General features: G+C 38.0%; 1 protein-coding gene across 2 annotated transcripts in view; it reads left to right on the forward strand.

Moving 5' to 3' along the window:
* Nucleotides 1-25,702, forward strand: part of AFF2 (ALF transcription elongation factor 2) — a 351,165-nt gene that overhangs the window by 259,265 nt on the left and 66,198 nt on the right. For both annotated transcript variants that reach the window (XM_056360134.1, XM_056360135.1), the window contains exon 9: nt 6,942-6,979. In XM_056360134.1, the coding sequence (XP_056216109.1) occupies nt 6,942-6,979 (38 nt within the window). The remainder of the gene's footprint in view (nt 1-6,941; nt 6,980-25,702) is intronic.

A 25,702-nucleotide genomic window follows, 5' to 3' on the forward strand; every position in this document is an offset into this window, starting at 1 on the left:
TTTTTTTATTTATTTGCCATCTGGAGCATTGAACCAAACACATGTATTAAAAAAAAGTGTGAGTAAATAAGACAATGGCAAATACTGAGTTTTATTGCTAGCTAGATGTTTATATTTTTATAGTAGGATTATCATCCACTAAGCCTGGGTCATTTGCAATGACTTTGTAACAAATTGTTTGCTAGGAAATTATGTTTCAAGTGAGAATTTCAATTTAATATTTTTATTTCTGAAACATGGACAATTCAGTACAATTTTCCCAACTTTTTTCTGTCACCAGGGCTGTATATTTTTTTTCCAGATAAAACAGTTCTCATTAAAAATCAAGCCTAACTCTAGCCAGGAGTTCTTTTTTCTGCCATAGAACTTGGCAATGACCAAGTCAGTTAGTATTATCAGAGCATTTAAATCTACTAGGCTTCATGAGACATTGATTAGCATTTGTAAAGCAACTTGACAGTGTTTTGTAGGACTACCAAAGTAAATCAGTAGAATTTGTAATGTCATCTTACAATTTCTGCTGTGTTGGACAGAGGAGTCAAAATTAATACAGTTAGAAACTTCCCATCAAAAGCATTTTTGAAAGAATCCAGCTTATATCAAAATACTTGGGGAACTAGGCACTGTTTCAAGCCTCTGCTGTCAAGGTACATTGGTACTGAAGTTCTAAAATGAGCATACGTGTTATGTGAGTAAACTCTGAAGTCCATTCACTGACAGGTTGTTTTGTAAAGTTCAGCAAAGACTGAAGCCTGTGTGACAAAAGCAACAACAACCATACTACCCACACTAGCTGATTTAAAACCAGCTCAGCTGCGTATACACAAGCAACAAGTGCTCCTCAGAGTGAAGTACGCACTGAGTGTGTGCAGCTCTTTTCTCCATTTTTTAAACAAATATGGAATAGTCCTTCAAGAATGGGAAGTGGCCACATTTTTCACTGCACACTTCCTTAGTTTGATTTCCACCATTGGCCTGATGGAAACGTAGGAATTTGTGAAAAAGTGCTGACAGAAGCCCAAATATATCGGTGTTGTTGCTTAGATAAAGCCAGTTCACTTACATCAAGGGTGAAGGTGACTCCTGGTCCACAGAAAGACTGTTTTAGATCTGGTCACCTAAACTCTGGTTTTCATTTTACCCAGCCTCCACTGCCCCAATTGAAATTAAATTTCCAGTATTTTAAGTATTCTTGAACATCTCTGAAGCCATGAAGGTTATTGCATTGCTCAAAGCAATGATGAGAAGCTCTCTGTGGTTCATACACAGTGAGAGTTCAATGAACCATTCTGATTTGTACATAACACATGCTTGGTGACTTGATATTTCAAAAAAATTATTTTAACAGATCCATCTCACATCTTTGGCTTCTGAAGGAAAAATACTAATTTTTTAAAAATACATGACGAGGCGAGCATATTCTCTATTGGGTTTTGGTCCTAGATATAGTAACATCGGGCTTTTTGTCCTCGAGGTGAGACTGACCCGGAACATCACACACAGAATCTCAAATACAAGGTTGCCAACTTCACGTCAAAGGCAATTAGCAAGAAAGAAATACAATATCCTCTGTTGACATTAGGGGACAGGTAGAGGAGAGTGTAACCAATGAAGTAAAGAAGAAAAAAAAATAATGGAACACAACACATATTTGTGCATGTATCATCACATGCTAATCCTTCAGCCCTCGGGTTTGGGCTTTCTAACTCCTAGCACAGTTCTGGGTGGTTTGTTTGCTGCACACTGTGTTCTTCTCCTGCAGAGGAAGTGTAGTTAGCATGAACTGTATCATTACAGAATCAGAGCACAATAGAGTACAGTAAGTAAGTAGTAGTTTTCAGTTCGTTACTTAGGATCGTAGGTAAGGCATTCTGTATAAATAAGATCATGGTAAAACAAAGATAGATATATAGATATGTATATATAACTATGTATATAACTCAACTAACAGGGAAAGTTTCTTTGGTTTTTTTGGATTGGGTCTCCAAGAAGTCTCTTGTATAACCTACAGGACAGGAGAATGGCATGGTGGGTTGTAAACTTCTTTGTCTTGAGTTGCTTAGCTATTCACCCAAGCATACATTGCTGGTTAGAAACTGGGAGATTAACCTGTTAGATTTGCAGCAGTTTATGCAGGAACTTAAAGCACGAGGCCTTCCTTCTTCTGCCAACATGTTTGAGTGCATGAAATGCCATCTGTCTCACCCTAAAAAACGTTTTGAGGCTCATCAATTGCTGCCGTAGGATCAGTGCTTCTGAATCAAGAGGGTGAGGAGGGATTCTTAAAAAATACTTTTTGTCTAATCTCATTTTCTTGAAATCAAATACTTTTCCCTGAAAATCCAGGATTTTCAGTTATGCAGTGTAAAATATGTATTTTCTTTGAATAACAGATGCTTCCCCTGTAACACTTGACCAAAAATCTAATTTGCCTTCTGCAGATACCAGTTATTTTACTTTGGTATTTTTGAGCCAGCCTCTTGTCAGTTCTCCTCAAGTCTTCGTGATACAGGAAAGTTGTACTGACTGCAGTACTGTTTCTGGTTCTTTCTATCCAAAAGCCAGTGTGGTAACTGATACTATGAAGAAAAGCACCTTTTTTCACATTTTGAGATCCTTGTGCACAATCTGGAAGTAGTTTGTGTTTATTCCCATATTTAATCTTTTGTGTAATATTGAAATACCTGCTAACAAAATAAGTTGATAGGTATATCCATGCTGTAGATCAAGTAAAGCACAGTGCAGGTGGTTCTTGAACTAAAGCTAAAACAACTAGCACCAAAGTCAGTTGTAATACAACGTAAGAGGTAGGAGTCATTCACAGTTATAAAAGTCATGGGAAAATGTCCCTGGGCAAATACTTTCTGATGGATGTTCCTCTGTATCTTACTGCTTTTCATGTATTCTTCATCTTCTTCCTTCTTATTCAATGCTAGAGTCAGCTGTTGAAAAAAGGTCTTAGAGAGCAGAGGCACAGTTATGGAAAGGCCATAACTGGGAAAAAAAAAAAACAAACAACAAAACACCAAAAAAACCAAACACCAAAAAAAACCACCAACACCAGAAGGAAATTACAAATTAAAGTGTAATGATTGTCTGGTTCACTCTGGCTTCCATTTTCTAATCATCCTAAATTATTTTAATGCAAGTTTTCAAGCTCAAAATTAGCAAAGATCCCATGTTGTAATTCTCTTAACACCCATTGAATGTTACATTATACCAGTCCAGTTTCATTCCAATCTTTCACAGCAGCATCTCCCACTCAGGGCATATGTATCAAAGTTTAGGGACCTCCTACCTGCTCTATTTCTATATACTACTTCTAATACATGAAGTTTAGGAATCGTGGAGTTAAAACCAGTTTCTTATGTGTGAAGGCCTAGGAATACATAATGAAAAAATAACTCTTAAAACATGTTTGTCTTTGAAATATCTTAAATTAATAATCAAAAGCTGGCATTGAGTCTAAAGCAAATCAAACAGTCATGAAGATGAGAAACAGGAATTATTCACTGAGTAGCGAGACTGATGGAGGCTCAATGAGATCATTTTGTTCAAAGATTAAAGGCGATGAACACTGAAATAGTTGAGGAGGATGGCTCTGAACACATCTAACTAGAGCTGCTAAATTCAGTAATGATCAAAAGTTAATTATCAAAGCAGAGAGAACTACTCAACACAGACAATTTGAGTCAATAGCTAAGCAGCCCTGAAAAAAAAGTAATTTGGAAGAAGTATTTTCCTATAATGACGTTATATAAAAGACGTACATTTCAAAGAAACCTGCCTAAAACAAGATTGCATTCTTCCTGATCAGAGAAAAATAATTAGCTCTAATTGACAGACCTGCTGCACACCAAGTATTTTCAAACAATATGTTTCTGCATCAAAGCTTAATGTGTAGAGTTACTCAATGTCACTTTGATTTTGCCTTCCCTTATCTTCTGCCACTGGGCATGCTCATGATATCGCAACAAATCCGCTTTGAAAAATGAATGAGCAACACCTACAAGACAAATAAAAGCAGAAGACCAGATCCTGCATCTCTTTCTCAGACGGAATGACTGACATATATTCTGTGCTGTGTTTAACATCACCATGGTCCCACTCAGAGGCAAACTGAATCATTTGTAATAGGAAATGACCAGTTGCTTGATCATCCAATATTAAACTAGGCTGTCATGTAGATTAACCTGAGCATTTGCAATATCTTTTTTTAAAACTCTGTATGAGTTGGCATGTGTGTGAAGGACACTGTCTCTCCAGCACGTAGCTTTTCTTAAAGAGTTAGGGAAGTGCCTCCCTGTGGTAACAAAAGGAAAAAAAATGTGGGAGTTTTCCATGTAAAAATCCAAGGAAAAAAATGTGCTAGAATGTTCATGGTCCAAGAAAATAAACTATATCTATCTATAATTCTTTCTCCCTAAAGCTATCACGTTTTTTTCAGGGTAAACAGTTGCCATCAATGTAGCTAAGTAGTCAAAAATCAAACATTCAGTTTATGCTCTGCTCTTTTAATATCTATGACTTTGACATTGCCAGTTCTCACTCCCTGAAATATCTTCATCTTCTTTAATCTTTCATGTAAACATTTTAGCTCACACCATCATGCACATGCTCTCCAGAATATCTTCCGCTTACTTTGTATTAGAATTGACTGCATTATTATTATTTACTTGTGATCCTAGACAGTCTCTGCTCTTCTATTTTCTTTTTTTATCTGTATTTTGTTACCATTTTTTTGCATAGTGATTTTCTAAAAATTCAGAGGAAAAAAAACCTGATTCAGATGCAAGTTTCACATGCTTGAACTCATAATTATTATACTCCAGCTATTTGGTATATAGAAGGGTCAAGCAAAATATCACCGGATAGTCAAAAAACACGTCTGCCATTGTGGAAGGCTGTTTATGAGCTTTAAAAATACCGTAGTTCTCTGCAGGATGGGACTGAAACTTGGCATTTAGTGGGAGGCTTGGGAAACCAAAGTGCCATTTTTGATGGTGTTTTAATCCATTTAAAATAAAGCGTTTTTGTGTTGTTACATGTAATTTATTACTCAGAAAGATTTCTTAATAACATGCTTCTGACTGCACGTACATGTGGCAACAGAAAGAGGGAGATTTGGGAGAGTATCACTGGAAAGAGGCACGACTCACATTATCTCATTAATGAGGCAGGGACCCCATTTCATCATAAGCTTGTTTGAGAGGACATAATTAGGTTTGGGTCTGTAACACTTGTGCAATCTTAAGTTTAGCATTTCCTGAGGTTTAAGTGTTTTATTTAGCCATCCTACTGTACAATTAATATAATTGTTTCCTATCATGCTTTCATTGATTTATTCTTGAGATGGAAAACATAATCCAAATGAAACATTTTTCCTCAGACACTGGGAACCAGCCCAGAAGACTGGTGTTGCCCCATTCCAGCTCTCACAAGCTCTAATTCTTTCTCCAGATTTTAAACTCATTATTAGGGATTTCCATGGATTTAAACACAGATTTTGTGTTTCCTATGATTGGAGGTAAAAGCACCAAAACAGCAGGTATTTTGAAAAACTAACCCCATTGTAAAGCCCATGGGAAAACACATTCCAGCAACATTTGGAACCCAGTTGTGTAGGTACCAGAGGTTTTGAAATTTAGTCAGATTTCATAAAAGATTTAACATCTCAAGGGCTTGTGTGGGCATTTTTCAGGACCACTAGTATTAGCAGTTCCTATGTGAGAACCATTTTATTCCCATCCCTAAGCATAACAGAGGTTAAAGGTCCTCAGCAAACCCTTCAGTTTTGGTAAGCTTTATAAAAATATCTCTGAAGGTAATTAAGCACTAAAACTTTCCTTACTATAATAGGTTTATGGATCCGTTGTCTTAATTCTGTCTTTCACTGCTATCAGTGCTTGTAATCTCTCTAACCATTTGACCGCTTTCCACATTTAAATCTATTACAGTCTGGTTCTGCAAACACTAGGAGGAATTCTCTGAAAAGATACAACAACAGTGGTTTATCTGAAGGTGATATTTCAAGCCCTCTTGCATTAAAACGTTATTTACCTATTCCAAAAAAAATCAGAGGAGGGATGCAAGGTTGTCTTAGATTACATAATTACACCACAGAAGCATTTAAAAAAAAAATCTCCTCTGAGATCTCGAGCAGCTTAACCAGTGTGATAGACTGGTGTGGCTCTGCCATCAGTGCCCCCAGCTGTGTTGCTTAGCAACATTTTAATTCAAGAAGAATCGAAGGAGATGAAATCCCCGTGGAGAGGGAAACAGAAATAAGAGGGCTGTTGACAGATGATCTGAGTTGTTTCTTCTAATATACTGTGAAGATCACTGGCTCTTTTCATGAATGATAAATGGACTGTACACAGATCAATGGGTTCAGCAATAAACTGGAACCAGACTCCATGTCTGAGGTGGTGCAGGCCGAGAGGCCCAAAGATTTACTCATTTAGATGATTTGGAGTGTGTTTTCTCAAAGGTTTCACAAGAGGAAATTGATCTGAACATTTGGTCATCCTTTTTTGTTGCTGGTGAATAAAAACTGTTTTGGAAACGGAGTCCGTTCTTCCCTTTATTTTTTCCTGTTGTTGTTCTGGTTCCAGCTATGGACAGATAGCTTGTGACAGAGGGGGCCAGACCTCGGCGCAGGAAATGAAGTAATCACCCCGAACAAGTGGTTCTGAAACACTCACGGCCATTAAAAATAAACAAGCCACACTGATACCACTAACTGGGGCAGAAGTATTTCAAACCTGTAGCGCTGTCTCTCTGAAAGGGTCCAGCTCCTGCATCCCTCCACCCGGGTGGTGGCAGGCTGCCTGGCTGTGCGCTTCTGAAGAGCATCTGCAAGTTGATGTTTTCCTGGGGCTTGGCTGTGCTTTGGTGTGTTGCTTAACTGTTTGTTTCCCCCACCCCTCTTCTGTTTACAGGCTGCTGAAAAGACAAAACTGAGAAACATTCCTGTAAAGTAAGTTATTTTTATATCTGTTTGAAAATGCAAGTTTAACAAGGTGGTTGTATACAATCACTAAAAAGACTAGGACATTAAGAAGGGTGATGAAAGAGATAATAGGATTCAAGTTGCCCCTAATTGTAGCTATAAAAAGGTCAGTATCACTAAGGAAAGCTTTCGATTTCTCATATGTCCCTAATGATTGCACTCCCCAAGTTTCATCCAGTTTCCATAAATTAATGTGTTGTCTATGAATAGCTGCCAAATAATATCGAATCATACTCAATATGTAGTGCTCCTAGCCTTGGGGAGGTTTGTACATGCTAAAAAGATTATGATTTTTAATTGCAATCCTTGAGAAGGTCTGACAGGGGGGAAATAACTAAGAATGTGCCAAATGATTTCTAGACACATGGGAATATTTTGCACCTATGTATCAAGGCTTTGCCATCCTGTTGATTAAGAGCTCTCTCACTCTGTATGTGTGTCTCTCTCACACCATACACACACGTATGTTTCTGTTCTTTAGAGTAGGGCTCTGTGAAGGATGAGCAAGCTACCAGGGAGCAATTTCCAGGGCATTTTATGAGAAGTTCTTAAATCTTAGGGCACTAGCAGCAACACTCAACCATATATCATGGAATTAAGAAAGTTGCTGTATAGATGTCCTGGCTCTTTGAGAAAAGGCATTTTCAGTTAAAGCTACCAGCAATTAGTGATTCTGTTTAAATAATGAGTACTCCAGTCTTAATGGGCTCTTATGTACCAATAAAACACATATTTTTAGCTTCAGTCGGTGATCACTGCAGTTTAACTAAGTCCCGGTAACTGTATATTCCTGTTATAGACAGAGGAAATGTTCTTATTTTTATAGTAGTTTGCTGATCATGCTGGCTGTTGGACTGGAATGGTTTTGTATTTGTAAGAACATGCACTGAAAGGACTCACAAATCATTAATCATTGTGGTTTAGCACACTACAAAAGAGTACAGTTCTACTTCTCACTTGGCTTCCATCATGTATAGTTATTTACCCGTTATAAAGTGAACACAAAATGTGTATGAACACTCCTTGGAGTGATTATGCAAGAGGCAAGACAGTCATAAATCACTCTCTCTATGTTTCGTTCAATCTGATAAAAATTAGAAATAGGATCCAGCAGGGATCTGATAGCACATGAAACTTCTAATAAGACAAGGGACCTTTCTTGCCTATAGAGCTAGTTCAAAATCAGTGGAAGCTGAATTAAAGTCTTTGTTAGCTGGTGGTTGTTTACTAGAGATTGTGAAATAAGCTGTGTTTTGACCTCACATTCTAGAGGATTCAGGAGTTGCAAGGTGATAAGAGTCCACTGGAACAACTCCAAAATAATTATTTAGCATTCATTCACCTTTTTTTAATATTTTGAGTCAAATCCTCAGGAATGGCTCAACTGAATTGAGTTTTCACACATATAATAGAGATATTGAGCCTTTCAGTCATTAAACTGCATATGTGACACTGATGCCCAATTAATCCACCAGAAAGATTTGAGAGTGGGGGGAAAGGGTGATTTAGGCTAGATCATTCCTTTATGGGACTTAAGTGTAGCATGTTGGAATGGAAGACAGCCAGATGGACAGTCTCGCTCTTTCTACCTACATGTGCATATCTCACCCTGTCGTGTTTCCCCCAACTGGTTGTTTAACTTCTCTTTGACTATGTTCATGGTGGCAGCTTCAATTAGTACCCTAGGGAATCCATTATACATATTAATTACACTCTGCATAACAAAACAGCTGAAAAATCTGCCTACTATTTTTCAGCAACATGTAATTATTTAAGGTACCTGTATACAATTATGATTGTGTGCTAAAATATTACACTCAGGGCAAAAGTAAGAATAGTGTCTTTAAGACAGCATTTATATCAGCGTCACAGCCACACTTAGTACAGCTCAGGCTTGTCTAGCTTGTAGTCATTGCTTTTGTAGCTCTCAAATGTCAAAGAGAATTTCACTTGAATTTTAATGTTCTTCAGCTACGCAAAATAAAGTTACCAGCTTCCATTGTCATAAGGGCTGAAAGCTGTACAGATTTCTTCTACCATATGTGACTTACCACATACATTTTTAAAAACACATTTCTGTTATTAAGACATATGTGATAGTACACTTCTGCAAATGTGAATTGCTTTTGGCTAAAAGCCATGCACTAATAAGTTGAGTTGAATCTAACTGCATTTGACATCTGTTACAATATATATTTTTTTTACATATATAAATATATATAAAATATTCGTAGTTGTCGTTAGCATAAAAAATTTCCATGTTTTTACATTGTGCTAACATAGCTCTTGTGTCCCAAAACTGGAATCAGAAATCACTCCCTTTTAAAGAATATGGTTTATATGGAGTCCTTGGACAGGACCTTAACAGTGCCACTATTTAACATTTTTGTTTAGAAACATGATGAAGATTTCTGTAGAAATGGTTGATTTACTTTTCATTGCTCAGTTTATTAATGTTGCTGGTTTAATGTTTGAGAGGAAGTTTACTGTTCATTTTTGTTCTGTTGAATCCCTCCAGCACTTAACACTTTATGAAGGGAAAAAACCCAGGAAGTTTTCTTACTACAGTTCAGTAAGGCAGCCAAGCAGCTGGTTTCTTAATGTCTATAGGTGCTTAGACTAACTGGTGTGAACTTCCTGACGGCCAAAGTAGATGCAGGTGGCATTTGGCTCCTTCAGAAGGCTTGGTCTCAATTCCATGTTGCTTGTAGCACTGCAAGACAGGACACATCCATAGGAGCTCATCTTTCTTGGTAGCATCATCTGACATACAAATAAACACACATAAAATGGCTAAGAAATCTCTGTGTCTGCAAAACTGATTTTTTTTTTGAGGGGTGGAGGGGGTAGTGGGGATACTTCAGTTACTTTTCCAAAACCATGTGGCACCAAGGTGGCCCCCATAATTGCAGAATCCATTGCATTTAACTTATCTATCTCCTCCTGCCCTTGTCATATAAGAAACACTTGCTTTCTCCCATTGGTTTTATCCGCATCTACATGGACAGTCTGTAGTGGGAAAGGGATTTCCTGGATGCAAAGTCCCAGATGCTTTCTTACTTACTTGCTGGTCCTTATCACACTGTTCCTATCCCTGACTCTGAAAGACTTAAACAATTTTACCCTGTGGAGGGTTTACAATTTCTAAAGAGCTGTTACATGAGAAATGGTTTTGAATTAGGAGACATCCAGAGGAAATAATTTTCTATATACCCTGTGATTTGATGGAATAGGGAGCAAACAGCAATATCATTAAAATTCAATAGCACCTTTGTTCTGAATCCCAACTGATGATCACTCTTCTCAGATTTTTTTCCAGACTTAGGTAGGTAATGGGAGCCCACATCAGCATAACGCCTAAAGGAATCACATTCACATTGACTTGGACCACATCACTTGTCTTTTATTAAGCAGGTTGAGCTGCAGGATCTCCTCAGATCCAGACACAGTGTTAGGCCTCACTCTCAAGTACAAATACACTTGGCATGGCAGCCTGTACCTCAACATAGACTGAAGGTCAACCAACCGAGTGCTTTATCTCTGCCAGTGGCAGAAGGTGGGGGGGGAACAGCAATTACAGAGGCATCCTCCACAGGGAGTATCCTCCCACCTTCCTGCACACAGCTTTTTACACTTTCATAACCACACACCATGTGTTTAGGAGGTACCAACGGACTTATCCTCCATGTAAAATCTCTTTTGAAATCTGTTTATACTTCTTGTGCCCACAATATCCTGTGGAGTTGAGCACCACAGGGTATGAAAAAATACTGTCTTTTGTTTGTTTTAAACCCTTTTCCTCATATATGCACTGGAATCCATGCAAGTAGTTATCCTTACAGAAAAGAGCAAATGGTTACTCACTGTGCATCATTCCTAATATTAAGTATCTGCCATAAAGACCAAGGAGCCTTCCTACTCAAAAGGCACTAATACAACTATTTTCCCTCTAAGCGTGTGAGTGACCAGCGAGCTAACATAAGCACAGGGCTGGTCTCTCTGCAGTTGGGGAAGGAAGTCTGTGTGTCTACTAGTTGGGCAGTGAGAGTGGTTAGGAGGATAACTAGTTCCTTTTCACTGTTTTCCATATTACAGAAATGAGTTCTTTGCATAGCAACACCCTTCTGACTAAGGACAGGATATAATGTCACTCTAAACAAATGCCTCAGGTTACAGTCCTTTATGAAAATGGCCAAATGGATTTCTTGGGAAAATGTGGGCAGGTGAAAAAATGATTTGGCTAAAGCCTGATGTCACCCAACACTACAAAATACAACAGTTTTGTAAGAGAAAAATTAATTTTTTAAAATGGAACATGAATGCTTTTAAGAGTGATCCATGTAGTCCATGAACTGCTGTAGAACTGTGAGAATATTGGAATTGACTTCTTGCTTCAGGGAAGAAAGCATTGCCTTTCCTGAGAGTCCTTTATACTCTCTTCTTTCATAGTCCCTTTAAAATTCTTCAATAGAAAGCAATGGCATTTTCCCCAAACACCTGCATATGCTTAAATTTGCCGTGGATTTAATGACTTCCAGATACATGTTTTGGAATTATAGCTTGTGTTAAAATCCCACTGCTTTTCATATTTTCAAAATATATTTGTTTTCCATCAGCCACAAGTTTGTTAACCAGAAAGACTTCTGGTGTTTATTGTCTTTTCCTGCCATAAACCTCATCTTCTCCTCAGAATGGCATCTGACTTGATTTGGTATGGTTTTCTGTCCTAACCATCATTGGAAATGCAATCCATTAACATTTGATATCTTGACATTTCAATTGACCTCTCATTTGCAAAGCGCAGTGGTATTTTTCGTGGCCTTTTCATCCTTGATTATACATGGAATAGGAGTGACTGTTTCTACTGGCTGCACTTTAAAAATATCTTTGTTTTACCAGCTGGAGTGGCACCTTGTTTTTCCCTCCCTGGACAGACCTTATTCTGCATGGAAGGTCTGAGGTCTGAGCAAGTCATGCAGAGCCAGAGGGTTTTCTTATTGACTCACTAAGCGGGAGGGCAAGCAGGTCAGACTCCGAGGATCAGTTAATGTATGCTTTAATAGCAGTAACCATAAACAGATCTTTTGCTCCCATTGGCAAAAGTGCAGGCCAGCGGGCTAAGTCTGAAGGTTGGTTTGTTTTTAACCAGTCAAATCAGGCACTTGCTACCAATAAAGTACAAAAGGGACGGTGTGCTGTTGGTACTCTTGCTCAGAGATGGTGCTAAGCTCTTCCTCTGCAGGATATCTCCTGTCCTGTAGTTCTGTATTTTTTTTTTTTTAATAAAAATAAAAATGAAAAAAAAAAAAAGAAGAAAAAAAGCGCGTCATGTCTAGGTTGAAAAAGCCTCCTATTCATGTACAATTGTATAGGAGGATGGCCATATATATGTGTATGTATGTGTATATATATGTACATACATGTATACATAGGCATCTATGAGCATACTTACCTATGGACATTTGTGTATGTGTGTGTCTACCTGAAGAACATTTGCTAAAGGACTTAAACCGCTTTCAGGGAAACAAAAAGCCCAAACCTGCTATAACTCTTATTCTCAGTAAAACTCCCAAGCAATTTCCACACCGGCACCTGTTAGTCTCTGCTTCTAAACCTTGCTTCCCGTTGTATCTCCTCGGACTATTTCTGGCAAACTACTAAATCAGCCAGCACCAATTCAATTAGCTCTAGAAATCCATTATAACATAGTGTCTAAACTGCCTGCCCATATTCATTTCTCAAAGAAATCCATACATATTTATGTTTTAATACTTTAAGTCCAGCATGCGAAAGCACTCAAATCCCCAGTAGAAATCCAGGAAAAAGCCTGCTTACAGGCAATTATAGACAATGTTCTTTAGCCCCTGATCCTCCTAGTCTGTCCACTTAGGCATCTACACAGGTGCACAGTTCAGTCAGTGGGATCAGTTTATTGCACTACCAGTAAAACCCCTCCAAAAATTCACAAAACCCCCAAATGCCACTGATTCTGCAACCTGGCCACATGGTAGAGTCCGTACAAACATGCAGTATTCACAGCAGAGTCAGCACCTGGAGTATCACTTTGAAAACCAATACATATATGCTACTGTTGGTTTCCACTGAGTTTTACTGGGGGGGGGGGGGGCTATGTTTCCTCAGCAGAATGTGAACTCTAGAAATGTTGGGAAGGATTATTTCACTCTTACAAGTTAAAGGTTAGTGTTGGAAATGGATTATAGAACTGCTGCTTTTAAACTGTTTGCAAAGAAACGCACATATTAAATCCTTTTTGATGATATCACATTAATCCCTAAATACTGATTTTTATGTAAATTTTGACTCTTGCAAAGCTCTGACAATTCAGCTATCCCCATGTGGTTGTATCAGAGCTCGATTGCTCCTTTAGATCTTTTTTTTTCCTTTTTGCAATACCTTTTGCTTTATTCCAAAGTCATCACAGCAGCTGGAAGATGTAGTACTTTAGACATAAAATAATAAGTCTATTTAATATTTTACCTTTATTTTCTGAATTTGTTCCTCTGACACATCTTGTTAGATATATTTTTATCAGTCCAAAGGATAACCACAGTAGGGCTATTTTTATTTCTAGGGAAATGATGCATGATAACTACTGGCAGGGCCCAAAACAGTAAATCAGTCCTGTTCCAACCACAGAATGTATTAAAAGTCTGTAGCCTGTGGTAATAAGTTATAATTTAGTTGACTAGCAGTTTGTTTGGACTTAAAACTGTACAAATGAGTCACATTGGCTAAGTCCTGAGATATAAAATAGTTTATGCTTTATTAAGGTTTTCAGCTACCACCACAACAGGTACCTAGAGAGAACACACATTTTTCAAATGAGCGCAATACATTTTTATAGTGAAATGCTTCCGACTTGATTGTATAATTTATAGTAGATGGTTAAATTACCACACGTCCTGTGTAGTGCACAATGTTTGCTTACAAGACAATGAGATGAACAGACTCTGAGAGCTCATTCATCTAATCTCTTGCAAATCTGAGCACGCACCATCAATACCAAGCACCGATGGCTGTATCCAGCCACAAGGCACCCCTCAGCTGCCAAGCCAGGCATGTTGCTCAGTAGCCATCACAGAACTTCAGACAGCTAGAGAGACCACCTCTTCAGTGTATTTTTCTTTGCAGAGGCATGTATGTGCTAGGTGACCAAAGCTAATCATGCATTTGTGAAAAATTTGCCAGGAGTCTTGCAGCTAGACAGAAATAGGCATTTTCATTTTATCTGGGTCACTTTTGTCATTTTTCAATACAACATTTTTACACCTTCATTGTGATACAGCTTGTCAAGATCAAATTTAACTCAGTTTTTAAAAGTTGTAAAAAAGTGAAAGTTTGAGCCAAATAAAACCTTCTTTTACCCAATTTCTTCTTTTGACAGAAAAAAGTTAGTTAAGGTCAATATTTTTTTTCCCAGTTTTAGCATGTATCTGCTGTTGATCAAAGGAATACCTGCTCTCTCCTCACTTATCCTGTTGTTTTGAGAATTTTTAGATTTTATATTTGTCTTTCTGATTAGTATTTTGCATTTTAAGTTATTTAGTATTTATTCATACAGTTATTCTGTTTGCTTTGGGCATTGTATTAAGTAACAGCTGTTTTCTAACTACCTGTGATCTTTTTTAAATTAATGCTTTAAAAATGTCCTTCTGAGCAATTAAGATATTGCAACCAAGCAACAAATGCTAACAACATTGAAGAAAAGGCCTTATCCTGGCATAAAGGGGAGTACCTGTTCTGCTGGTTTCACTACAGCTGGCTGAATCCAGCATAGGTACCAGCCTTCAGATCTCATACCGCTGGGTTTCACTGTTATGCCATCTTTGTCTGCTGGAAGATAAATATCCAGAGCAAAACCCTAGGTAGTGTTAGCATACGTATATGACTATATGGTTTATTTAGGTTCTAGCACATGCTAGACTCTCCAGATGAAGATCCCTGCCTTGGAGAGCCTGGTAAGAGGCAGTGAATACAGGTACCAGGTAGCTGGTTTTAACTGAGGCTGTGAACAGCATCTTTGAAATCTGTAGGCATGTGTCTGCTCTCTTTTGGACTGCAAAACTCCACTAGTTTCACTGGCATTTCTCCTACTTTCAACTTGGTGTGGGAGGGAAGAATGAGGTTTCCTTGCTCTTTCTGGCTTGTGGCCTCCCAGTAATATATCTAATAGGCTTCCTCTGCCTTGCAGGGTCATGAAAATAGGGCAGAATAAAGGTGGTCCTCCTCACTATCACCTTTTATATACCCAAAAGAAAGTCCCTGCCATACAGCAAACAGTCCTTTACCTTGGCAATGAGTAAGTGAAATAAAAGGAAAAAAAAGGTGTCTTTCAAGCATTTATTTTTTTTTAAATACAAGTACCAAAAAATAATGATCTTGTGCTAAGTGAGAGAAGTAGAAAAAAAATCCAGTCATTTAGGATCGATGAATACGAAAGAAAGGCAAAAGCTAGATAATGTTTCAGGAAATAACACTGCTACAAGGTTAATTTTGCCTAGTACAACATTTCCTAGTATTGAATTGCCTGATATACTCCCTCAGGGATTGCTCCTGTGCTTGCAATAATCGAGGCTGATTTTATTGGAAAATCACCTCTGGATGAGAGACATACTCTAGAGAGAACTTTGCATGGGTACAAATAGGTTTTTGGTGCCAGTGCCATGTTGCCCAGGCCAGCACAGTTATAGTTCCCAATCTGTCTGTGCAGTCAAGCAGCAAATTCATTAGCAACCCTTCTGGCAGGATAGAAAAATAGACATATTAGGGAAATTTACTTTGAATTGTTTTCAGGATTTGTTGGATAACAGTTCAGTAATCAAATGGCGCCTCCTAACAAGAGCATTAAATATTTTTATTAATAGTGGCAGGGAAGCTGCAGATATTCCTTTAAGTGCAGAACACTTTACCGTAACACTATGTGACTTGCAAAGATCATGGATGAAAGAAGATATTAGCATTGCTGGAGCGGGCGTGCTTGTAATGTCGGAGCTGATTTTTGTTTTGTGTTGTGTGTTGAGACTGCGTTGAGTCACGGAACTCTCACATTACAGATGTAATATATGTTAAAGTAGCGGCTTATCCATCAGACCCTGCCAGTTTGCTGGCTTTGTAATCGTAGAAGAGGGTCATATCTTGACAGTGCTGTGCTCTCTCTGACTATGGGACCTAAGTTCCGATATATGTAGCAGCTTCCAACCTTGTCAAGTGGAAACTGAGCATATTGTAAACGGAGCGCGTTTTGCCTCCAGCTGGGAGGAGGGACACGTGGAGCGCCCGCGTACGAGGGCCCTCCGCTGACCTTGGAGTGACTTTGAGTGTGGGAAGGCTGGAGGAGTGCTGGGAAAAGGCTGATTCAGAGAGACAGACGAATGAGGAAGAAAAATCAAGGAGATTGGCACAAGGTCGGTGGAAAAAATCTTTCTAAAGAAAGCAGGAAAAATTTTACACTCAAGGCCAACACTGAGCCCTTATAATCAGGCTCGTCTGGCCACACACCAACAGTAGCGAGAGAAAAAGAATATCGAATGCAGCTCACAAGCTAAGATCTGTGCAAAAGCTAGTGATCTGCTGGGAAAAAATAGCATGGACTGAATTTATTACAGAATAAATTACATTAAGATCCAGGAACTGGCAGGGTTAAAAATTAGGATTGTAAAAAATAATCTGTATACTCTGTTTCCTAATTCCTGTTGTCTTCATGATTGTTTTACTGTGAAGAGGAGAGCCACCCTCAGTATCAATCATAGTAAGCTATTTAGACACAGAAATAAGTGGCATATGGCTTAGCACTTTTGGGTCTAGCAATCAAGTAGCAACCTTCTGCAATACAACTGTAGTTCGGTTCCCAATGGGCTTCACTTTGATGATTAGATATATTGAGTTCCCTGTGTCATTCAAAGATAGCAGAATTTCATACAAGTTGGTGTTAGCTTCCTCTCACTTCATTTCAATTTTCAATAACCAGTGTCATCACATGTAACAGTTTCTTCGTAATGGAACTTCATGTCGAATCAGATTTGTCTTTCAAGTGAAAGAGCGATGTGAAAAGTCTTCTGAAATACTGATCTCTGGAAAAAAATCTACCACAGTGAAAACAGGCAGAGATTATTTATTTATTTCTCCTAAACATGCTTAGGTGCTCAATCCCCAGAAAAAAAGCTTTTGCGTTGCACTTGGGGACAGTATTAACATTCTTTACAGGACTTACCCCAGGTGCTTGCTGAAGTCATTGCTGTGCTAAGTAAATAGAAAATATGTGCTCAGTTGTATCTGAAACCAAACTATGAAATTTAAAGCCAAGTTCTATGTATGTGGAGATATATCAGAGGAGAATTTGGATTTCAGATATTAATCGATCCCTCTGTATTTCAGCATGGCAGCTGTTAAATACCACTGTGCTTCGCTGACACAGAAACTGCTACTTTTCTGGTACTTACCTTCTCTCCATCGGCTCAGCCCCATTCCTGGGCAGTGGAGAGGTGTCTGTACAGGCAGATGAAAGGAGCCAAGTGCTTTGCCCACTGGACAATAAAGGTGTGGACCCTCCTGGAGGTCAGGGTATAGGGAATGGAGGGGAGAAACTCAAGGAGTAAATGGCCAGAACGTGCATCATGGTGAGCATAACCCTGCAAGTTAAGTGTATGCCAGTTTCATCAGGGATATTTCTGGAGAAATCTGGTGTCTTGGAGAATCTTCTACCCATGCCGGGGCTTGAAGTGATATCGTCCCCAGTGGGCTGTGATCTCAGTTCTATTTTAGTGCCCCTTTGCCATAAGATTTCCAAAATGGAGGAACATTTTGAGGGTCTATCCGTGTTCTGCAACCTGTACATTGAGAGTGACCTAGCAGTTTACCATATAGCACCTCCCACACATACGGATTGTGCCAGATAGCGTAACAGCACAAGCAGTGTTTTTAAAAAGTAAATTCTAGGTCACACATTCATGATGAATCACTTGCTGTAATTCACAATTAGTCTTAATATGCTGTAAGAAGAGTGACTGCAGATGAATCTTTCACAGCTTTATAAGCCCAACACTTACCAAGCAGCAAGGATGATATGGCAGTCTGTATCACATATCCAAGACTGCCCATCCCATAGTTTTATTTCTTGGCAGTTTGCTACAATTTTGTGAAATATTTTTTTAATGTGACAAAGTCACTTCAATTACACAGTCATTATAAGTTTTGCCAAGGTTGTCTATGGATCGTTTTGTGTTCATTAGAGCACAAAATTAGAATTTTCATTGCAGCAACTGTAAACAGTACTGGCTCAAAGGAGTCAAGCTTTTTCCCTCCATAAAATCTTGGATAAGCTATAACTGAGGACTTCCGTGTTTTTTTTTTTTTTAGTTTTTTTTTTTTTTAAACTGCTTTTGGGGCTGTTGGATTTTTTTTCTTCTTCTTCCTAGCCCTTGATATATTTGTTTAACTGAATAACCAGTTCCCTTCAAAATGATGACATTGCCACTATGTCCATGAACAAGCAGGTGCAGACAGTGTGTTTCTAAGGCTGTGAATATATTGTTGCTTCAACTTTTAAAATGTTATAGCTTGGTGCTTGTCACTTTAGACCCAGTCAGGGTTGTAGAAGCTATAAACGGTCTTCTGGAAATAACCCCGTTTCAGAAAATACTTCATCATCTGCTCAAGTCCCACTAAGCCCCATTAAGCTTTCACTTAAGTAATCTCAGAGCTTATTACTTAAGTAATAATAAAAGTTTCTGCTTAATAGTCCTATGAATTTATGTATATATATGATTGAGTTTGCTTATCATGCTGGTGTAAATGTAAAGAAACTGCATCAAACCCAATCATTTTATATATGCAAAAATTAAGCAAATGGGAAATAAATCCAGGACAGTGTTTCAAGCAATGGAAAAAAAGCCAAAGGTTTTCCAATAGAGTCCAGGCTTTCAGAAGCTGTCTGGAACAGACAAAGAATAGGACTACCTCTTCTTGTCTGTATTTAGAAAAATAAATAAGATCCAGAAAAGCATCTTGGAGAAAGAAAATTACATTTTTCACTTGATTTTTATAGTAATTTATTTTAGCTGAATCTTGTTGCTGATTTAGCTCACTAGAAACAATAGTGTGTTAAGTAGTGGGAGGCTGATTAGTAGAAAATACAACCAAAATATCTCATCTGCTAGTTTTTTAGGCTGAAGGTGAACCTGTGCTGCTCTACCTTCTTTCTCTGTCTCTTACGATTAGGGATTTTGTGCGGCTCCTCACTTGTGCTTCACTTGGAGGAACTTACAGGCTTTGTTTTTAACCTAATGTGTATTTACAAGGAAAGAGAGACGACAGAGACTATTAAGAAAGTAGCAAAGAACTTCAGCAGACATCCCTGTCAGAGCTTGCACAGCAGCAATCCTCTGCCTTGCTCCTATAAATCCATGGAGTGTGTGCTTCTTTTGGCATGAGGCATGCTCCTTTCTTGCCAATGGGATGCCCAGTCCTTAGTGATTTTTTTTTTCTTTTTTAGATGTAATATGCCATGATAATGTCATTCAGGATAAGATATGTCAGCAAATGCACCAACAGGCTTTATCAGCTTATACCTCTTAGCAAAACCTGGAGCTACAGTGAATGGGGACAGCAGACACACAGCAAAGGCATATCTCCTCCTCTTAAAGAAATGTGTTTAACAAGATTATGTACTATTTGCATTTGAAATTTGCAATTAGTGCCCCATGAACACACAATTAAATCATCCAAGTGCCAGATAATGTGTTAGATATATGTAGTTAGACTTCTGTAGATTAAACAAACTATTAGATATGTGGTAGCTCTGCTACATCAATACATTTTGTAGAAATCAATGTAATCTGAGTAGTACGAGAGCTCATTGAAATATGGTTCTCTTATTAAACCTGTGAAGTATGTATGTCTGTGAATGCATGTGTGTGCATGCAGGATTGCAAATTACTAGGTGGAAGAATTAGCATATTGTGGATTGTGGAAGTCTTACTGTAAATAGTGGAAAATTTTCCTTCAAAGCACATATAAAGGTTTGATTCTGCAACTTTATTCCCAACCCTATAATTTTACACTAGCTGGCATAAATTAGCAAGTTAGAAGTCTAAATATATGTGTCTGACATGCCTCTCAAAAGAAATAACAAGACAAATGCACATGGTGAAACAAGAGTAGTATGTGTAAAATATCTGTGCTTTTCTATGCATAGGTTACATTTAAGTCAGGGAAAGGAAAGAAAAATCCATCAACTGCAGTTTGTCTGTGCTGTTTGTACTCTGGAGTTCTCTGAATATATTTCTTTTTAACTTCAAGGACTTTCGGTCTGTAAAGAAACGGGCAATGCCAAGCATTCCTTCTCTACCAAATGTGATAATTTCTGAATCCAGACAGTGGCTTACTTGCATTAATGTGCTCAGTGGTCTGGTGGAAATCAGTAAAATGATGAGGCGCAGTGAAGGGGGGAGGCAGGCCTTCCACATTTATTTATCCTGGATAAATGGTGCCCATTAATCTATCAGGAAAATATGGAATTAGCAGGGAAGAAACCACAGTTGCAGATTTGGCAGTTGCTAGCATGCACAGATGGTCTTTCAGCGTTTTAAGATTTTCCAGTCTTTTGATATTGATACCAACATTGAAAAGTAGCCCACGTATTGCTAATGTTTTTCTAGAATAGCCATAGAAAAATAACATTGTATATTTTGGATTGTTCAATCTCCTCTCGCTGTATTTGCATAAAGTTTTTAATCTTAAAGGTAAACTTTTTATGCTCTCTCTGTCTTGGTTATTTTAAGAAGCGTAATTGGAGTATGATTTCTTTAAAATAAGAAAGACAGCCAGTATATCCAGACAAAGCCATTAGGAAAAAAAGAGACCCTTACTTGTGAATTATGCTGAACAAAGTTTGCAGGTTGGTAGTCTGAATTGCTTTCCTACTGTTACATAGTATGCTTTTTTGTAAAGTGCCGGTCTCAAAACCAGGATGTTGAGTCCCTCCTTGATAGAGTGTTGTTTATTCTTATTCTGCTGACAGGCGCTGATTTTCAGTCACTGTAGCTTCGCTGAAACTGGGAATCTGACCCTGGCAGCATCTCTATTCAATGTTTCAGGGCATGAAGTCAAGAGGGAAGGATAATGTCATCTGCTTAATTTGCTTTGGGAATGTTTGGTTGAGTCTTCAAAGACCTTGTTGAAATATTTCACAGAGGAAATCACAGAATAATTCTTGCCAACTTTACTCAGTTTATTCTCAGCTGACCCAGAGGATACAGTACCTTAATGGCTGTTCTGAAACGTGCCTTCTGCAGCACTGTAGTTGCGTACACAATCCACATGTGCACAGGACAAAGACATCTTTGACTACAAACAGCCCAAGGTGCTTTGTATTAAAAATCAATAAAATTAAAAATCAAAATTAAACAAAAATCAAAACTGTTGGGGAGAACAGAAATTTAAAAAGTAATTATCTCATTGCACCACAAATTTTCATCTGGTGAAAAAAGATCTGAGATGCAAAAGTAAGGTGAAAGTTTTAGGTGTGTGCCAGAAACACCGTGTGCTGCCATCTCCAGTGTATCCAGGTGTATAGGTCTCATTTATATAGGTCAGTGTGAAGATAGATAGACAGACAGATGGACAGTCAGACAGACAGACAGGTAGATACAGATATCTAGATTCAGGTACACCAAGCCTGTAGGGCATTAGGACATATAGGTATGCCTCTAAGACATTTTGTTTTTAAATAAAACAAGGCAAATGAACACTGTCTTGCCAATATCTTATCAATGAGAGAAATATTTCTGAAGAATTAAATGTCAGGTGCTAACAAGAAAATTTCTAATTACTGTTCAGCAGAAGACTTCCTTGGCCTCTGTGGATTCCATACACCAGACCTAGAAGCACCTTGCTGCCTCAGACATCAGTTGTTCCCATCTTTGATACACATAGTCAGATTTCAGGTACCACCGCAGAAACAGAACTTGGCTTTTTTTACAAGCAGGGGTGCAAAACGCTATTTCCCAGCTTGCCAACAGCCATCTTGGGTAAACAGGTACTTTAGCTTAAGCCGTACCTGTCATTATAAGGCAGAATTATGCCATATGTTTTGCAAACTACACTTCTATTTACCTTCCCAAGAGAATGGTTGCCTTTTCTGCAACCACCTGATACTATTGATTGATGCTCAGTGTGTAATCCATTATAACCATCTGATATTTTTCTAGAAAACTACCTCACCGGTCATTGTCTACCTTGTATTTTTCCTGTTGAATTTTCCTGACAAGCTGTAGTACCTTGCACTTGTCCACACTGTATTTTATCCTGTTTCTGCAGATTTTATCTTCACTTCACCAGGATCATTTTGTCTTCTGACCCATCCTCCAAATTATTAACCTTCTCACACAGGTGTTACTTGCTAATTTAACAAACATACTCCCTGTTCTGTCATCTAGACTGTTAATGTTCTTCTAAAATGTCCATGTCTATTGTGTAGCTACTATGAGAGTAGTTAGGCTTTAGTCTTGACAGATGTTTCTTGCCAGATCTATAATAAAAATGAGATATAGTACCGGTGATGATTTGGGCGATTTATATGATCTACAATGGATAGTTTCCCAGAATGGATCAGCCCTTTAAAACCTTGACATGACTGCACATCTTGTAGGACTTCTTACGGAAGTCTGAAGATCCTGGAGGGTACAAACTTCTCAGCTTTTTTGTGCATACGTGAAACTTTCATTTAGAGAGCCTCAAAAAATGCACAAAAAACTCACTGCAACACATTTTTAAGTCCCTCACCAACAATTAAGGGCTCTGCAGCTCTGATTGTCTATTTGCTAACCCACCACACATGAATTTTATTAAATACTGCCCGTTGTCAGTGTTCTTGCAGCAATGGCAATTCTTTAGTTGTTTTTTATGTTCCTGTTTTGTCATTTAAAATTGTATTGAGTTAAATCCCACATTTCTTTCTATTCTACATGACATTTAAGAAACTAGTGCAGATCCTACACCATTGAGGGGCAGAGATACAAAACCAAAGCAAAAGGATAGAAGTGGCTGAAAGCAGAGAGACAAGTCAGGTATCAGGCTAGACTTAGAAATGAGCATGAGAGATTGTTGTGCAAGCAAAACTGACCCTGGTCAGCTCTAACTAGTGTTATCTTCACTTATTCCAGCTATTGCTAGAGGAATTTCTTTATTTGTTTAATATCAACAAGCAATTCATCTAGACTTCACCCAGCAGTCATATGCAATCATATCATCACTCGTGCATGTACTCCAAAATTCATCCACACATTTCAAGAATAAAGCCATTCACCTAATAATATATGTAGAGGATTGTTCTGGACATATATACTTGCATACGTACTTCAGCTTCTTTTTTAAGAGCCATTTGGTATTTTTTTAAAACATATAATTGTGCTACGATCAAATGATTTTTTAATTGCTGCTCTTGCTTGCAGGCTAAAGGATTCCCCACTCCTTTTGTCCTGTTTCCTCCACTGCAGTGACTTTCTTTATTCCATTCCCTAATTTGCCCATGTGCAGGTGTATAGATACCCAAATACCACCTTCACTCCAGAAGCTGTCTCGGACCCTCACTCTCCTATTTTTGCACCACCCTACAGGAGTTCACCAGCGTTTGGGGAATGCTAGCATGGTCATGTTCACTTGGGTATATGTACAGTGCTCTTCATCTTTATAGCATTTGGTTTGCTCCTTCTTCTAAACAAAATGTCCAGGAACTCAGACTCCAAGCTCTGTCCGGTCATTCCCATGCTCATTGGGTGTTTTTCATTGCATTTGTGAATATCTGATTGTTTCATTTTGCTTTGACTGAGTTACCTGGGTCCAACTCTTAATTTAATAACATTTGCCTGAGTAAAAGCAGAGCCATGGGCTTGTGGTTTGGCCCAACAGAATATTAAGTGTCATTCTCTGCATAAAAATCATTTCTGACTATTTTTTATGCTATAACTCCATGAAAGAATATTTTTTTCTTGGCCCATAACCATTGTACAATGATCGGTCTTTTAAAGAAAAGTGTGTATCTCCAACACTGAAGCCAAAGAAGTTAGTTTTGTTGTTAGCTTTCTAGTGTACCCAGGAGAAAATCTATCCTCTGCCATCCTCACAAGTGAGAACTCAGGGAACAATCTCACATCCATTTTTCCATTTAGGTCCCCAAGTGCCTTAGTGTATTTGCTCTGACCTTATGTTGGAAAGAGTTACAAGTTGCTAGCAGTCATCTTCTCCATATTTTTTCTGTGACCATAATTCAGTGTAATGGAAACATTCCAAGACAATTAGAAACACAGTCCATACAGCAACCTGCACTCAAAAACTCAGTGTAAAACACTAACCTTCTTTAAAGAGGCAAACCCCATCAAGAAGATGGGGTTATTGAAAGTCCTGAATCCGTTCTTCATAAGCTTTACACTTTGTTTGTATACTAGACTGCATCTTAAATATAAACCTATCATCAGGTTTAGCAAATCAATACCGTAAGAGTGTGAAATGGTCCCCAGAAATCTCCAGAATGCCATTTCACAGTAAAAGCAATTGAAAAAGAAGCTGCAGTGGAATATCTTATGAGATAGCCATTTAGATCACAAAAGGATCATAAAAGTCAGAAGCAGTTTGTTTGAAGCAAGGTTCATAATATAACCATACAGAGCTTGCTGGGAAGAAAGAGGAAAATTGCAAACCAATTTGTGGTTACAGCTTTTTCTGTCAATTCTACAGGGATTTAAAAGTTTTAAAAGGTGGAACTTCTGCCATCTTACATTGCTCAACTAGAAAGAGATAGCTATAATCATAGTAGTTAAACAAACACCAATTATTGAAAGGCAATATAGTCTTCATTAACTTCAAAGCAATTAGCACTTCTTTAGTTCATTTACTACTGAGCAAGGTGGTGTCAAACAGTGGCATTTGTCAGTAATAATCTGAGCTTCTTTTGAGGCTTGCCTTTCTATATTTTTGTAACATTTTGTCAATGAAGTTTTGATACTTTACGTGCAATTAAGGCACTAATGAAAACATTAGAAGGAATGTTTCTGTGAGCAAATGCCACCTGAGCATGCCACATGTTTCAAACATTTTGTATCACATAACTATTTATTTCTTAAAAGACTATTGTGTCCCAGTGCAGGATAATAAGAGTGAAGCATTCTGGAGGAAGTCATATGTCACAAAGCAAACAAACTACTATAACTAACTAACTAACTAACTAACTAACTTCATTTTGTTACACCCATTCAACTCTACTAGTGTCTTGTACACAACCTTTGAATTAATATGTAATCTTTGTTTTTCAGTAAGACCTAACATGCCCTGGCTAACTAGAATGACTCAGGTCAGATTTAAACAAATCCCTCTGATGGCTGGAAACTTAATTAGGTTGCAGATACAAGTCCTTTAATATTTTGTTTTAAATCTTTTTGATTCATGGTTGATTATAAGCTAATATGGAGCCAGTCTAGCTTCTTTTTTGCTTCCTTTTTTTTAAAAAAACAAAAACAAAACCAAAAAAACTAGACAATAAAAATAGTTTCTGTTTATTCTTCTGCTAACATTTCTCCTTAAAGAGTGGCAGTGCTTTAATAAAGATATAGGAAATGAAATTTCAGCTATGTTACACTCAATCAGATTACTTTGGACAAATGAAAAGTAATACTGCCT

This window comes from Falco biarmicus, chromosome 14 (assembly GCF_023638135.1).
Source record: "Falco biarmicus isolate bFalBia1 chromosome 14, bFalBia1.pri, whole genome shotgun sequence".
NCBI lineage: Eukaryota > Metazoa > Chordata > Aves > Falconiformes > Falconidae > Falco > Falco biarmicus.